General features: G+C 41.2%; 1 protein-coding gene across 1 annotated transcript; it reads right to left on the reverse strand.

Moving 5' to 3' along the window:
* Positions 1 to 2,242: 2,242 nt before the first annotated feature.
* si:dkey-183c6.8 (protein O-GlcNAcase) lies at positions 2,243 to 16,051 on the reverse strand. Its single transcript, XM_041031285.1, has 17 exons — positions 16,012 to 16,051; positions 13,259 to 13,310; positions 11,196 to 11,293; positions 10,379 to 10,509; positions 10,095 to 10,266; positions 9,900 to 9,998; positions 8,453 to 8,722; positions 7,221 to 7,307; positions 6,658 to 7,133; positions 6,282 to 6,456; positions 5,770 to 5,826; positions 5,246 to 5,331; positions 4,997 to 5,101; positions 4,462 to 4,553; positions 4,129 to 4,318; positions 2,623 to 2,782; positions 2,243 to 2,379 (listed from the first exon to the last, which is right to left on the reverse strand). The coding sequence occupies exons 1-17, from the start codon at positions 16,049 to 16,051 to the stop codon at positions 2,243 to 2,245; spliced, it is 2,427 nt and encodes an 808-aa protein (XP_040887219.1).
* Between the last annotated feature and the right edge of the window lie 470 nt (positions 16,052 to 16,521).

The raw sequence follows: 16,521 nt of genomic DNA on the forward strand, positions 1-16,521 counted from the left end.
GTGGTCGGCTACTTAGGCCTGGAGTTTGAAGGCAACTTTTATCATCATCTGCATCATTATTATTATTATTCTTTTAATTATTACTATTATTCAAAAATCTGTTAAATGAAAAACTGAAGGTATTTTAGCCATGGTTTGTTAATTGGATTTTGCCTTTTTTATCACAGTGCTTCATGTTGCCTGTGTACAGTTTATGTATATTGCCCATCACCGCACCTATTCCCAAACACACACACACGTGCCCACATTCACATGAATTTTTAAATTGGACCATACATCATGTGGTGTCTTCACTACATGACAGTCTTCTCTAAAATGTTTCTTTACATCATGCATTTCTATGTCAGTGCTTTAAGTTTTTTGTCTACATAATTTTCAGTTCAGGGACTAGACTCTTTTATCATGAAACACCTCACGGACAATGGTGATGAGGTCGGTAACCAGACGAAACATACAAAAGTGCCTTTCAGTCTGTGATTGATAAAGCATACTAATAAAAAAAAAAGAAAAATCAAAAGTAGAAATATAAATAGTTGCACAAACAGTAGTTGTGTCTTTTTTTAAGCTGCATTACAAAAAAATGAACATTCGTAGTTCTACATACTTTCAGTTGAAGATCTGATTGTGAGTGCTGTTGTGCTTTTTTTAGGATGACTGTGTGTGTTTGTGTGTGTGTGTGTCTGTTTGTTTGCTTATGTTCATCATGGTTAAGAATAAAGGCAGAATGACATACTGTAGCTGTCTTAGTTAGTTGGTGTATTTGGCACACACTCACACACACATACGCCTCATACAAAGTATATACACACACCATACCGTACATACACACAGGTGATGTTTAAAGTATCTGACAACAGTGTAACTGATGTGAAATAAGGGAGAGGTATCTATTATATCCAACTGAACCAAGTGTAAACTTCAGATAAGTGTGTGTAGCTGTGTCTGTCTTTGTGTGTGTGTTTTATGTTTCTCATATGTCCGATTGTTTTCATGCACAGAAATCTGAAAACTTTATGACTGATGATTTTTCTTGTTTTTTCTGATGAATTTTAGTGTGCATGCACTTGTCCCGTATTGCCATGTTTTCTCCTAAGACTTTACAGCTATGACAGTTGAGAAAAGCCAGATAAAAAAAAAATCTTCATTAATCTCGCCAGCATTCCATTGAAATTATATGTGTATGTTTGTGTCAATGTCAGTACATGTAATCCTACTTTGTGAACAGCCACACGACGTTTTGTTCTTCATGCACGTAAACATTCATCTAAACTAAGCAAGTGTAAACAGTGACTTGTTGCCTGGGTCTGGTCTGGTCTGGTGTAGCAGACTATTTAACCAACAGCACAGGAGCTAGAAAACAACATCCTAACTTTTAGGAAAAAAATACCACTTATACAAAGCAGAGGGAGCAGAGCACAAGATCGAGCATCACAGCTTAACTGTGGCCGTGTTCAGAAAGGGATTATCTAATGTCAGTTTAAAGAAATAGTTTAGCATTTTGGGAAATTCCCTTATTCACTTTCTTGCTTAAATGATAAGATTCTTATCTCATGACTTTAAATATACAGCAGACTGGAAATAGAGGGAAAGAGCTAACCTGGCTCTGTCCAAACCACAACATAGTTTTTGTAGGTTTAAATTTAACCCCTCTCCAGGTAGGTCAGAGGTCAGGTCTGATCAGGAACAGTGACTCAGATACAAGCAGCCATTGTTAATAAAACTATGTATTACAGCCATATGATTGAATGATGCATGTCCTACATTGTTGCTGCTGTTATCTAGCACTCTGCCCCCATATCAGCCTATTCTGTTACTGACTTTGTTGAAACTAAATCGTGTAATCCTCAATCAGGGGTAGAATCCGAGAAAGATTAGCACAGCTCTGCTGAAGTTTAAATTCAAAGCTTGTTTTATATTTTTGAAAATCCCTCAGAAAATCTCTGGGTTCATCCCCACGACTGCCACACAGACTCAAAGGAATCCAGGACCGGTTTTCTCTCATGATGGAGAAAATACATTTTCTAACATCTTTCTGTGTAATGTTACTGCCTTTGTGTATCTACTGTATGGGTGTGGGTGTGTTTACATGTTTCTGGTGGTGTATTCAGCCATGTTGAGGGCTTGTGTGTGTGTGTGTGTGTGTGTGTGTGTGTGTGTGTGTGTGTGTGTGTGTGTGTGTGTGTGTGTGTGTGTGCGTGTGTGCGTGCGCGTGCATGTGTGTGTGGGTTTCTCTGTCTTATGTTCAGAGCAGCCTCCCCAGCACCACTCCCTCTCTGCTCCTGGCTTCTCCTCTGAGGATCTCCAGGAAGCCCAGTTTGGTCAAGAACTCCAGCCTCTGACGGTCTGTGGGCTGCACTTCACAGAACACACCCTGAGAACCTACACACACATCAGCACACATAGAAAAGAAATGCTCATAAAAATGTTTGTTTCAAGACCGTTAAATGAAGATCTTGTTCTCCAACTGCATATAAAATAAACAACATATACTAGTGTCCATAAAGTAAAGCAAGAGGTGCACACTGTGCTATCATTACCTTAATTTTGCAAGACGTGAGGATTAATGGTACTTCTAGTATTTAATTACCCAAGTTTGAAGCATACTCAGCACTCTGCCCTTACCGTTTGCCTTGAGTGCAGTGAGGAGGGCGGTGAGCAGGGTGCGGCTGACGCTGATGTCCACTAGCTCAGGCAGGGCATCCAGTCTCAGCTGAGAGGGGAAGTGATAGAGGAGAGAGTCTGGGTACTCACCCTGGTCCTCCTCCATCAGCTGGATCAAGTCCTACGCAGAGGAAAGCAGAGACACAAGGATGTTTGAGACCCTGCAGGTTATCTTTGTACAGCTCAAACACCTGGTGGTTGGTGGACATTTTTCTCGTCGGTGCTTGTTTGATGGAGGGTTGTGGTATTTGAACACTGTCCTGTGTTGCTGTAGTTTCCTAAAGCTGCCACTAGATGTTATTAATGAACCATATTTGACTGACTGCACCTTACAAACTCATTAGACCATGGTACTTTCAAGTTACCCAGCAACCTAATATCAGCAATTGCGTACAAGCATTCTCTAAATTAGTTTTGAGTGTACACAGACCTCTGTGTACTTCCTGTCTTTTTCACTTTTCCTACATGGGTTTTGGGCAATCAAAGACACATTAAGACAGTTATATGTATGAGTAACAAAATACTTACTAAGTGATTACACTGTGCTCTAATGTGTAACAGATGTCATTCAACTGCTCACTAACCCTGTTTGGCCAGTTTGACTTTGAAATACAGTAAATCCTTTAGCTGTGAAGTTTGTACACCTGTGGCTGCAGGGTGAATGATAGTCATCCAAAGTGGGACTGTCAGTGTGCACGGTGACGCACAGAGTGGGCTGATAAATTCTCCACAGATGTCAGGAAGTGACTGTTTCTGTTGCTCATCACTGGTTCTGTTTGGCTCTTTCTCTGAAATCACTGAATGGTTTGTCATGATGCACAACAGCAACACCTTAACCAAGTGTGTTAGAGTTTATCCTCTCATCTGCAGCAAAGATACTTCAATATAATGTGCTCTATATTCACGAGTGTGTATTTACCAAAAGACTGCAATTGCAGAGAGGAGAGATGGCTTTTATATTCCATAACTACTGATCTATTTCTTCTTCTGTTTACAGCTGCACCACTGCTGCGCTACATGCACCTGGCAACACAACTGCCAAATCTGGTTGCCAATGTGGTGCACTGCTGATCCAGAAACCAGAGAAACCAGAACCCCACAGTAACACAGAGAGGTGGAGAGAGAATACTACATTCCTAGGTTGTATCTACATTTCTGTAAAAATACTGAGTCTAATTTGTGTCTGTGCATGTCTAAGTGTCATCTGTGTTTTTGTGTGTGTCATTTGCTTTGTTTACCTGTGTGCCACCTACCTCCCAGTGGGTCACAGAGGGGTCCAGATGGTGTGACTGCAGGTACTGATATGTCTCAACATTTGTGTGCATAGTTGCACATGTGTGTTGGGTATGAGTGTCTGTCTGTAAAATGGTTTGACTCCTGTGTTGTTGAGAAAGACAATGGTTTCGTGTCATGGTTAAAAAAGGGATGTTTGATGACTTCTTGGCTACTTCTGCTCCTGATACTCACCTGTGTGTTGGGGTGTGCGTTGCCTCCTTTGGGTGGGTATTTGTCCCTCATGGCAGGCATCCAGCTGGCCTGGCATCGCTTGGCAAAGGAGCGAACATCCAAGATGCCCAACACGCAGCCACACACACCCAGCTCATCCTCCAGGATGAAGCTGTACTCGGGGCACAGCGCCAGGCACGGTCCGAGACATCTATGGAAATGGTGAGTATTGAGTAACGTGTGTATTTAAAAACGTGTTAATATAGTCGTCTAATGTCATAAATATCTATTGTGGAAATGTTTTGAAACACAGAAAATTACTCTGCCTCCTCTTTCTTTCCCTCGCAGACATACCTGTCTCCTATGACATCTGGGTGAGCAACACTGGACTCTTGGCCACCCTGAGTCCTCAGGTGAAGTTGGCGGACCATCCGATACAACTCCACCTACACACACACACACACACACACACACAATATTATCAGTTTGAGAGATGGCTGTGATTTCATGTCTCTGTCTATTAGACTGCGTGTTTGCCCACCCCAGTGAGTAAATGTTGAACTAAAAATCTACAGGTGACTGAACAATCAGGGTCCGTTAAAAAAACTCTGTTTAATTTTGCATCATTTCTCCATATAAGGATCCTACTGTGGCACAGATTGAAAATTCCATAAATTTTCCATGACTTTCCATCACTGAGTTAGAGCATCTGTATGACCTAAAAATGCTCTTCCTTGCTGGTTTGCTTCCAGGTTTTTTTTTCTCAAGAGGTAAATAGCGATCTCTCCACAGCAGCTAAACTTTTTCAGTTGATGCCTATTATTCCTAATTATTCCTGGCATTATGTGTAAAACAATAATGTGTGTGGGTGTGACAGTCTCCTACAAACCTTGTCCTTGCTGTGGTAGGGCCTGATGTTATAGAGACGAGAGGTAGGGAAGAGAGGAGGAGGGTGACTGAAGAGTTCACTGCTGCTGCCTATTGGGAGAAGCATCTACACACCACACAAACACGCCAACCATCACACATATATTAATGCAGTTATAATCGGACTGAACAACCAAGTCAAGTAATAGCACAAAAGGACTAATTTACAAAATCCATGGAAAATCATATGTTATACAAATGCAAACACTACCTGCACCTCGCCGGACACGCCCCCTTTAAACACCCAAGGTTCTGACTCCACTCCCAGCAAGTCCGCCCCTGTGGTCTTCCCACACCCTACCACAGACAAGAACGAAATGTCAGGGTGCTGACATCATGTGGTTAGGGCCACTGAAATGCCAGGAAAGTTGTCAGCAGAGATGGAAAAATGATCGCACAGTTACACCTGCTTGAAATATTCATGCCAGCATAAAAGTTGAGTGTTTTACAGCATTACAAGTTCCTCAAGAGATGTTGGCTGAAAGTAACTTCTTTTTCAGTTTTTATGCTTTGCCATAAATATTTGAAGCACTACTGGTAGTTTAGTCCTCATTGCACCATTAACTGTTGAGCTCCACCAAGCACTGGTGAGAAATAATGACTGAACGTTGGGTGGCAATTTGTCAGGTTGAATTTCCATTAGGTAAGAATGATTTGTGCAGCCGAGGCTACCTGTAGTCAGTTACTTCAGGCATAGATAGGGAAACAAAAAGTTTAAAAGCGATGCCTACTCACAGTGGAAACAGTTCCTCCAGGAGCCCAGGGTGGAGCTGTCACTCAACACTCGTCCGTCTGAGTGAGGGAAGTGAGTGGGTGGGGTGGAGTGTAAGGCAACAGACAGAGTAATTAAATGAGGCAGCAACACCACATCAATGTATGTATGTCAATGTCTAACACAAGTACCGCATGTGTAGGGTGTGTGTAGGGTATAATATACTCCTGATTTGCTTTACTGTACTGTACTATGCTATGCTATGTTATTCTATGCTATATTGCACTATGCTAGGCCTATACTATACTTTACTATACTGCATTATACCTTGCTGTGCCCAAGCATGGCATAGCACATATGAGTATAGGTAGAATACTATAGCATAACATTGTACAGAACTGTACGGCACAGATATAGTATGACAACAGTAACATCACAGTATTCAGTAATAAAGTACACTAAAACACATTATATTGTTGTATTATTGTATACTGTATTCCAGGTTTTTCCTAATTCCATCTCTCTGTGTTCTTACCCAGCCAGCATATAAAGGCCTTTGCCACCAGAGCCGTGTTCCTCAGGTCCCACACATAAGGATAAAGGTCATAGAGCACAGCCCTGTTGGCCCCACCCACCACGCTGCAGTGGAGTTGTGCTATGTCTTCGCACAGAGACAGGAACCTGGAGGCCCGACCACGCCACTCATCAACCTGAGGACAGACATACCGGTACATGCACACAACACGGTCAAAAGAACACTGCTATTGTGAATATCATGCCCTCACATGCACCACTTATGCTTGACCAATGCAGAGGTTGTGTTTATAATTGTTACCACTTCGGGAAAAGACACTGAAATAGACACTGTCACATACACAAATTCAAATTTCACCACCAAGAAATCCACCAACCTTCTGAGGCGGTGTCTTCTTGCTGTTAGTGCTGACCATGTGGCAGTTTGTTTTAAGCCAGGTCAGATCCTGTAGCAGTTTCTGGGCAGATGGGCCGTGTTCATGGGGAAGATAGTGAAGACCAACCAGCAGCCGCACCTGGGACTCACTTAACAGGCCCTTCCCACTGCAGAGCCCCCTACCCTGGGCCTTCTGTCCCCGGCTTCCACCTGAAGGTGCTCCAGGTCTGGATTCCGGAGGTTGGTGATTGGGTTGACTAGGCTGGTTTGACCTCTTCTTCTCACTATCTCGCCCCTCCCTCTCCCCCTTGACCTTAGTGGGTGATGACGGGGGTGAGCTGGAGTTCAGGGGGAAGACGGGGAGTTTGGCCACAGCAGAGGTCCCTCTGAATGTGGAGGGGCAGTCAGATCTATCAGGAGTTTTGCAGCGAGATGCTGGAGCAGAGGAACGCTGGTCTGCTCGTGTGCTCTGCCGACCTATGAAAGGTTACATTTTTAAGCACAAATATAATATCGTGGTCAGTGGAAATTTTTGTTCGGTTTGCTGTCTTTTTTTTTTTTTACCTGCTTGCAGAGGTTGGTTGAGTTCCTCCATCCAATCATTTAGTGCAGCGGACAGAGCTCTATCAGGACAGTACTCACACTCCTCGTCTAGAGCATATAAAACACTGCGTTATTATAAATGAGGATGATAAATTACATATATTCATACAAGATCAACTTGACCTTGGTGCTTAAATGCTAAAGATGAAAACACAGTTACATGTCTAATCTAACCTCTGATCCTAACTCCAACCCATAATTCATCGTACTCTGGAAAGCAGAGATTGTTCTTGCTTTTTTTAAATATTATTTTAGTCACATTTTGAACACACAAGAAACCAGACAGTTAGATCCCCACCACACAAAAACACTGCATCCTCTTATTACTTCCCATACTATCAGTAACCCATCCCCCCTCCCTCTCATGTAATCATTAAAATTCTTCTACCATTTCCATCCACATCACAGCCTCAGCCTGCCCTTCATCTCTTTTCTCATCCCCTCCTTTAAAGCCTATTCCTCCTCCAGCCCTCCGCCGTTTCTCCTCCGCAGAGGGACCTTCCTCTCTTCTCATTTCTTCCTTCATCACACCACACAATTACTCCTCCATCACCACCCCCACCCCCCCTTCTTACTTAGTCTTCAGAAAAACATCACACGCAACAGTGGTTTCTCTCCCACATTTTTCCATCCAATGCCCTTGTTTCCTCTTTCTTTCTCTGGCTGCATTCTCATGTGTTTTACTGTCAGGGTAAATTAAATACTATAAATCTGAACCAAATGTCAAATTAAGGTGATACAAGGGCTACTACAGCTCCACCATTTGTACTTCGTATACAAAACAGTAGGAATGCTCTCTTAACAGTTTCTGTAAATAGATCCACTTTGCTGTGAGAGTAGATGGAGATTCATGAAGCTGGTGCAACTCAGTATTAAGGAAATATTTATTTTCTGTGAAACTTCAGCTGAGAGCTTATTGAGTGGCTTTGTCCAGGACAACAGACGGAGCTCTTAATTCCTAGAAGTTAATTTAGTTGTTCAGTAATATCGGACAAAATTTCTGTCTGGTGGTTATAATTTCTTTTGTTGCCAAGCAACACTGGCTTATTAAACATTTCTCCGGAAGCAGTGAGACTAACTGTACATGGCTGTGTTCTGGCAGAGCCAATATTCGTTTATTAACTAGGGACATCTCCTGTCTCATCAATGCTACCTCCTCCTTACATCTGCCTTCCCTCAGCTGATCCCCTCACCTTTCCTCTCCTCTTTTCCAGATCTGTACCAGGTCCCCAATGTATGCAGTGGGATATAGTTGGCTTCAAACTCGCAGTTAGGGTTGAGCAACAGGCCTCTAAGGTGGCTCCTCAGCTGAGGCTCTCGACCCTTGAAAGGCCCCAGGAAGAGACGTCTGGAGTCATAGTCATTAGCGTGCAGGTTGTCCCAGATGAGCGGGGGGCGCTGGAGAACTGACTCCACCTCAGCCAGGCAGTCTACAGATAGTTTCCTAGAGATGACCTTACTGCCTGTGGGATGGAGAGCGAGTGGAAAAGCTTTAAGAAACATGTAAATCTGAGGGAGACAACAGGACAGTGAAATGAAGTAAGTTGATTTCTCCCTGTTTTTAAAATACTTTCACATCAATCACCAAAGGACCTTACTATGACCACTTAAAACTGCACTGACCAAGAATTTTATCAAATCAAAAATGAAGCAACCCTCACAATGCAAAAGTTTGTTACTCTCATTATGAAGATGGATCCTGACACCTGATAACCATCAGACACTTTTGCTTTGAAAGACTAACCTAACTATATACGCTGACTGCTGCAGGACAAAAATTCTCTGAGTAGAAAATCAAGTGTCTCAGGTTGCTCAAATTCCCATGACATTGTGGTTGTGCATATATCTCGAATAGCTTTGCTGAATATTTTGCATGCAGAGCTGTCAGTGACCTGCCTTTGTTCAAATAGGCCTCCTGAAAGTACTTCTGTTTTCATAGTTCTGTTTCCTACAGTGAAAACTTCTCAAATTGGAAAGCAGAGGTTGCAGATCCTAAGGAACAATTTACAAATGCAACAAATTAAACCACAGTAATGTTTAGTCCAAGAACAATGGCAAAGCAGTTCAAAAGTTTGCAAGCCCAGGCTCTAAATTTGCAACTTCATTTGCAACATGCAAAACAGTTTGCAAGATGAATCTGATGAATCTTTTATGCTGATATAATAATATAAATAATATAACAAACAACACTGTGGTGCCCAGTGTGACAGTACAATGAAAACTTTAATAATCACGGTACAACAAAGTGGAAACCACAGAATATCCCCTGATGCTGAAAAATAGAGACAAGTAATCAAATTCAAGACATGAAGTCAAAGAGAGTAGGCATTAATGTGTGTGTGTTTGTACTGTACTTCCATATGCATGTGGGCGGATGTGCACTGAAAATGTTTTTGGGTCTTTGGAGGAGGTTGTGTGTGGATTTGTGCCTGCACTTATTTGCGTGTGTGTGTATGCCGAGCTCTGTTGTGCCACAGTGTTTGTGTCTGTGTGCTGTTAAATTGCACATCAGCTAATGAGGCTTAAAAAAACAGAAAACAAGAAACTGTACTTAAAGATCCTGGTTAATGTCTGCAGGAACACAGCCACATTACAGTGTGGTAAAGAAGACGTTACATGTTTTCAGTATTTGTTTCTCACCTGTCCATACCACTGTTATGTTGGGCAGAAGGTCCTCGCCAACAGTCTGCAGGTAGGGAGACTTAGAAACACTGGGAGAACATAGAGAACCACAGTATTCTACAGGGAGAGAGAGAGAGTTTTGTTTGTTCATAAAGTTTAATGAACAATTTTATGAAATCGTGTGGATCACAAGCTTTCCACCTCCAATCCTACCTGTTGGGCAAAAGAGGAAGACAGGTGGTTCCCCCAAGAACCGATAGATCTCATTTGTAACATTGACCTGAGCATGTGCGAATGAAGAGAAGGCCTCGCTGTCGGCCTGACACATGGAGTGATCGATGTCATCAAACAGAATGGCAAATGCCTGGCAACCCAGGTCTGATACCTAAAGAGAGAGAGGGAGAGAGAAAGAGAGAGAGAGACGAGGCTGTATATGAGATATTACAGAAACAGAGGGTGAAACCATGAAACTATCTGAGTTGTTCCATGTTATATACCTGTCTCAGCTTGCGTTTGAGCAGTGTCAGGTCACAGGAAGAAGAGAAGACGATGTCCTGACCAGGAGAGAGGGCGTAAACAAACCTCAGACCTCTCGACTGGGCCTCCATTATGAGAGTACGCAACTGAGCTGAGAGGAGGAGGAGAGGAGAGGAGAGGAGAAATCTTGAATTTGAACTTTAAAGTGAGACAAAATGAAACACGCCGACCAAAATGAAAGAGAACAGAAGGGAGGTTAGCAGACTGAGAAATACAGAACCTTTTGTTAATGTCATTCAACACAGTGCATATGTAAGAAAAGAAAAAAATTTGAATAACAATTAGAGATGTCTGAGAGTGGTGTATTTGTAATTGTTTTCTCTAATCTCGATTTTATGCATCTCTACAATTCAGCCTGGCTCTAAAGCCTCCTGACTGATGCCATCCAGGCTTCCAGGGTAAAATAAAAATAATATAATGGACAACATAAAAACTGCTGACACCTTTACAATGGTAATATAAAATAAATTTACAAGTGATATCAAAGAAGCAATTTCATAATTCACCCTGATGGAAGACAGAATGTCTTAGGGCAGCTCTGGCACAGATCTGAAACAAGTTCGGCACAAGTCTGCAGAACATATCTGAGCTCTTTGGGCTCAAATGAGCCTCAAATCATAAAAGCATAAGTACTGTAGCACCCCATCAATTTAGCACTGTGCTCCTATAACACTGTCAGATTCACAATGGACAGTTAAAAAAGTTGATGGAAATGGTTAAATTTATAGCTCAGCAGCAAAACTTGGTTGTATATATGGATGAATAGGTTGTCCTTACCCTCCTCTTCAGGAGAATAGACTTCTCTCCATAACAGTCTGTGTTTTAGGTCATCTTTCGGACCATACAGGTAGGTGTTCAACCCCCAGCGTTGCATCCTGGTGGACAAAGACGAGGACATTAGGAGGAAACAAGTTGCAGTTTTAGGTTATTTCATTGCTAAATCTGTGATTGCCTCACAACTTCCAAAATAATTTCTTAAAGCAGATCAAAGCCATTTTTTTATAATTAATTCATTAGATTTTTTAAAAATTTAATTCTTACATTTGTCATTTGAATCCACTCTACCTCTATTTTGATTTTATTTTATTTATATATTCTGCCTTAGATTGCTATTGTTCTGTCGCTCACTATAAATACTTTGTAAATGTAATTTGCTTCTTTGCATTTGCTATATCAGTTGTCAGGTTGGAGTCCTGGAGAGACAGAGAGGAAGAGTTGAGAGTGAATGAATGAGGGAAGGACAGATGAAGGGAAAAAAACAGAAAAACAACAAGCAGAAAGAAAACAGATCCACTGTATCGATCGTGGGGCTCCATGGCCGCCTGAGTTACAGGAAATGACCTCCTGAATTATAAATAGAGCATAGTACTAGGAGTGAAACAATATCTACATCAGCATGTGTTCATGCACATACACACATATAATAACATGATTCTTGCTTTCTGTCTCTCTCTCTGGACATGTACCAGCTCTTGTCTTTCTTGTCATTTGTGGGTGGACTGTGTTCTCTCTCTCTCTCTTTCTCTCTCTCCGCTTCATTTCCTGGACAGATGGTATGTAAGTCGCCTCCACAAAGCTGCAACCTACGTCCCTCAAACACACACACACTAACATGCTCTACACACATCCACAGCCACACTCTGCCAAACTTATGCAACACTCAGTGTATGAATTTTGCCTGCACCCCACACTTGAGTCTAAAAAAGCAAATCTATAAATAATCCTGGAGCCCACACACTCAGCTGCTGCTACACTGGCAAAGTTTTGGAAGTCAAATTCATCCTCATAGTATCTTTAGAAAGCAGTGAGGGCACCATTCATCATAAAGCATATATCACATGAAAAAGACATTTAGGGACATAATACAGTGTCTTAATCATGGTTACGGATTGGATGTTTTTATTACAAATATAAAATCATAATAATAGGAACAGAAATATTGCAGTATAATAGTTTGCTCTGTATATTTAAGAACAGTGGAAAGCATAGAGCAGGGGGAACAACTTCTCTCTGGGGATGCAGACTGCTGCTACTATTGGCTGTTGAACTGCAAAACTGTGTCACAGCTCCCAACAGGGATTTATGTGGTTCCACTCATGTACCTCAAAGACCAGTGAATCATCGAGAATTAATTGGTTCCCTTCAAACTATAAGGTCTACACATGACTCAATGTAAACGCACATGAAAAGCGAATGCTTATTAATACACATTAGTGTATCAATTCATATTTGCCACACTGTTGTTCCATTATCAGTGTATTAATGTTTTGGTTTTCTTTGAATGGACTGCAGATGCTTTAAACGACACTTTGACTGAAATAATCTTTTTGTATTCTACTGTACTTCACTGTGATGGAAATCCCTGTGAGCTGATTCATGCTGAAAGAGCGTATCTCTCTTTGTGAGCCGATGAAACCGTTAATGAAAACTGTTGTGGCAGACTCAGTAAGGAGCTGCCTTTGTTTCCTTTAGTCAAAAGAGACTTGGCTCATGACCCTTTTCCCTTTATGCTGAATTGCTGTCTCTTGGAGCATTCATACCGTATAGAGCATGATTATCTGGAATGTTACTTTGATTGTCTCTGGTTTAAATGGCTTTTGTCTGTTGTCATGATGCTTTGGACTCATCTGCAAAACAGAGAGTCCAGCACTAAATTGGTATTGTCACATACTCTGTGGCCAACAGTGACTGAGCAGCTCCCTGGTGTGAAGGTGTCTGCACGGAAAAAAAACAATGTTGTTGCTATATAAGGAGCTTGGGGCTCAGCAAAACGTACCTCAGTAAAGGTTAAGTGGACACACAAAGTGTTTAGCTTCTTTAAAGAGTGCTGAGAGGCTTACCACTGGAAGAGAACTTTTCTCTGATCCATAGACCAAGGTCTCCCATAGAATCCTGGAGTGGAAAAATAAAAATAAAATCAGTGCATTGCATCACAATACTGATGCAGTGGGTGACACTATAAATACAACACATATGCATGACCGTTGAGACCTAATTAACACCCCTTATAGTTCTGCAAAGTCATGCACTGGATCTGCTTTTATAATTTATGTTGATCATATGCTGTAATAGTTTGTGAAAATTCCCTTGATAAATGGCATTACTTATTTTGTTCACCTGTAAATGTGCAGGCAAGTATGTCTAAGCTCTGAAACAGAGACTTAAATTAAGATTTAAATTCCAACACTTTTCCTGTTCAGACCAGTGACTGTGTGGTTCAGACAGATAGATTTACATATTCACTGAAAATGCACCATGGAAATGAATAAAATGCACTGTATATTTATTATCATACTATAGTATAGTATAGTATACTATAGTATATTATTTAACTACATTGTGAATGTATATTACACTGTAAAATGTTTAGTATAACATTGATAATGTTATTGGATGGCCCATATTAGTAAAGGTCATGCACAGTTTAATGTTTTTCAGTTAATCTGCAGCTCTGCAACATTTATTCTCAAACTGTTATCAGCTGCTGGGCACAATTAGCTGACATTACAGTTACAGCACTGTACGTATGGGCATATGAAAGCTTCTTCAGAGCTTACTCAGTCACATCCCTTCTCTGTTTGGCAGAGGCATAATTCATCTCCAGCTGCACTCTTTTAGAAACGGGAGCATCTCCAGCGTCCCTCTTCCTCCTTTGTGCTTTTGAATATGTCTGCAATGTGTGCCTGTATGTCTTTGCGCATGTGTGTACAGTAAGTGGGTCATAGTGACGAGTAAATCAGATCCACTAAAAATCCAGCCTGCTTTCTCCTGCATGTCTGTAGGGAGTGTGTATTTTGGTGTGCATGTGTATGACATGTCTACCTGTGTGCATGAATGTGTGCATGTGCTCCCCGCTAAGCCAGACCCAATTACTCACTCTGCTGGATGCCACCACACGGGACTGAGAAACACACAGGTTTTAGGGGGTCCGCCAAGAATTTCTAATAAGCTGTGCATGTGTGTGTGTATGTGTGTGTGTGTGCGTGAAAGAGATAGCCACAATTGCATGATGTGTGATACTCGCATGAACATTGCAATACGAATTTCCGCAACACGTCCCAGAGGGTTGTGAAACCAGATTAGCTGAAATTCATAGAGCTGGACAGTTGAGACACTGGACAAACAGACCAGTGCTGAAGCAGTAAGTCAACTGACCAAAAATGTATTGGCAACTATTTTAATAATCAACAGCAAATAATTAAACGATGGTTCTGGTAACTTGCCATGTCACATTTCTTAGACTTAACTGATTAATTAAATATAATTGATTTTTTTTTTTGTTGCACTAATACAGCTTATTTGCAGACATGACTTATTTCCACTTCATTTTAACATCACATAGGACTGTTATCACTAATAATCCACCATTCTGTCATTTTGTGGACTCATAAAATCTCATAATCATCCTCATGATAACTACTCAACACAATTTACTGTGGTATCGTGACTGCACAGCCACAAAGAGTAACAAATGTTAGTACTAGAATCATTTCCTGTATTATTGTGCTGTGTTTTGATGAGATTCACCGTTTGACAGAAAGGTTGCTTTCATCTCTTCTCACTAGTATGAACACAAATGTATTGAATGCATATGGACTGTTATTATTGTTTTCTGGTGACAAAAATATTATAAATCCTTTCGTTACAGATTTCATTACACAGAAAATAATACTTTTGTTCTATTTTCAGGTCATATAATCCAAGCGTACCAGAGACACAACTGAGATATTGTGCACTTAATTGTATCTCACCTCACCACTGGGATGATCACTTTATCACACACTGACATATGGTATTGTAATAATCTGAGCTATTATTATCTTTATTATCACTACTGGTGATGTTGTGGTGATCTTCTCCTCTTCTTTATCATCATTATCCACATTATTATCATCACTTTCTACACAATCATCTTTAGTATTTGTATTCTTCACTGGTTTTATTGTCATTGGAGTCCTCAAACTCTTTTTCTGCATTGTTTCATCATCATCATCATTACAGTCTTCTTCTTCCCTATCCTCTATCACAGTATCCCCATCATCATTATCATCATCATCATCATCATCATCATCATTATTACTGTCATGTCATCCCAACAAACACATCACCACAGTCTCCAGTCATCATTGTCATCACCAACATTATCAATACATCTTAATCTTCTCTTATTATCATTATCTATATCATCAAAGTATCCACCATTATCATTGTCATCATCATCATATTCATCACCGTTAGAATCATTATCATCATAATCTTCATCACCACCAGCCAGTATTATCCAGAGTATTTCCTTCCCTTAGGCTGCAGCCTTTGAACCAGACATTACTGAATGCTTTTCAGCGCCTGCTCTTTGATCCACACTTCAAGCCTGACTGATCACCATCACATCATCTCATCAAGACCTTTACATCCTACCTGCGTTACTCCTCATACACATACTACCACTCCCACGCCCCCCTTACCGTGGGAGACAAAACGTTGGGTTGCAAATGTAGGTCAAACGGTGGTCTATTCAAAATCATCTCCCCGAGCTAAGAAAAAAAATCACATGATCTGACAGGAGGTCAGTTATGAAGTCGGCCGCTCTTACCTTCCACCACCCCACAAAGAAACTGCTTCTTCTCCTCCATCCTGTTCTCAGCACCGCTTCCTCCCTCCGCTTCCAGTCGGCCCCTAATGCGAGCGAGGGAAGACGAGATGCTCTCCCCGTCTGTCAGCTTAGAAACCGGGGATATTCTTCATGCTTCTCCTCGATTTGCCTCCACCTCCTCCTCCTCCTCCTCTCCCTCTCCTCTCTACATCGCTGAAGCTCTCGTGCTGCGTTCAGGTGCTCAGCGGAAACTCCTTATTGCGGGCACAATCGTCATAGTTAAATTATAACAGACACCACCTACTGCGGTGACAAAACTAAATTAAGAATTTTAGGTTCATTGTTAAATATTTGGTTATGGTTTAAATAATGATTAAAAAAAATCTAAATATATTATTTGTAATTCACTCAGGCTATCTGAGCAAACTTAGCGTGCTTTCCAATACGATTGTTATGGTTTTTAATAAGCATAATAGAGAAAACACATTTTCACAACTGCGATGAGAAAGC

This window comes from Toxotes jaculatrix, chromosome 23 (assembly GCF_017976425.1).
Source record: "Toxotes jaculatrix isolate fToxJac2 chromosome 23, fToxJac2.pri, whole genome shotgun sequence".
In the NCBI taxonomy this organism is placed as follows: domain Eukaryota; kingdom Metazoa; phylum Chordata; class Actinopteri; family Toxotidae; genus Toxotes; species Toxotes jaculatrix.

What these genes read in the sequence shown, in the direction of transcription:
- si:dkey-183c6.8 (XM_041031285.1), bottom strand. Translation starts at nt 16,051, where the DNA reads ATGGAGGAGAAGAAGCAGTTTCTTTGTGGGGTGGTGGAAG. An exon ending in TCTTTGTGGGGTGGTGGAAG is followed by an intron (nt 13,311 to 16,011) that starts GTAAGAGCGGCC and finishes TTTCCACTCCAG; the next exon opens with GATTCTATGGGAGACCTTGG. An exon ending in CTGGAGGAACTGTTTCCACT is followed by an intron (nt 5,332 to 5,769) that starts GTGAGTAGGCAT and finishes TGTCTGTGGTAG; the next exon opens with GGTGTGGGAAGACCACAGGG.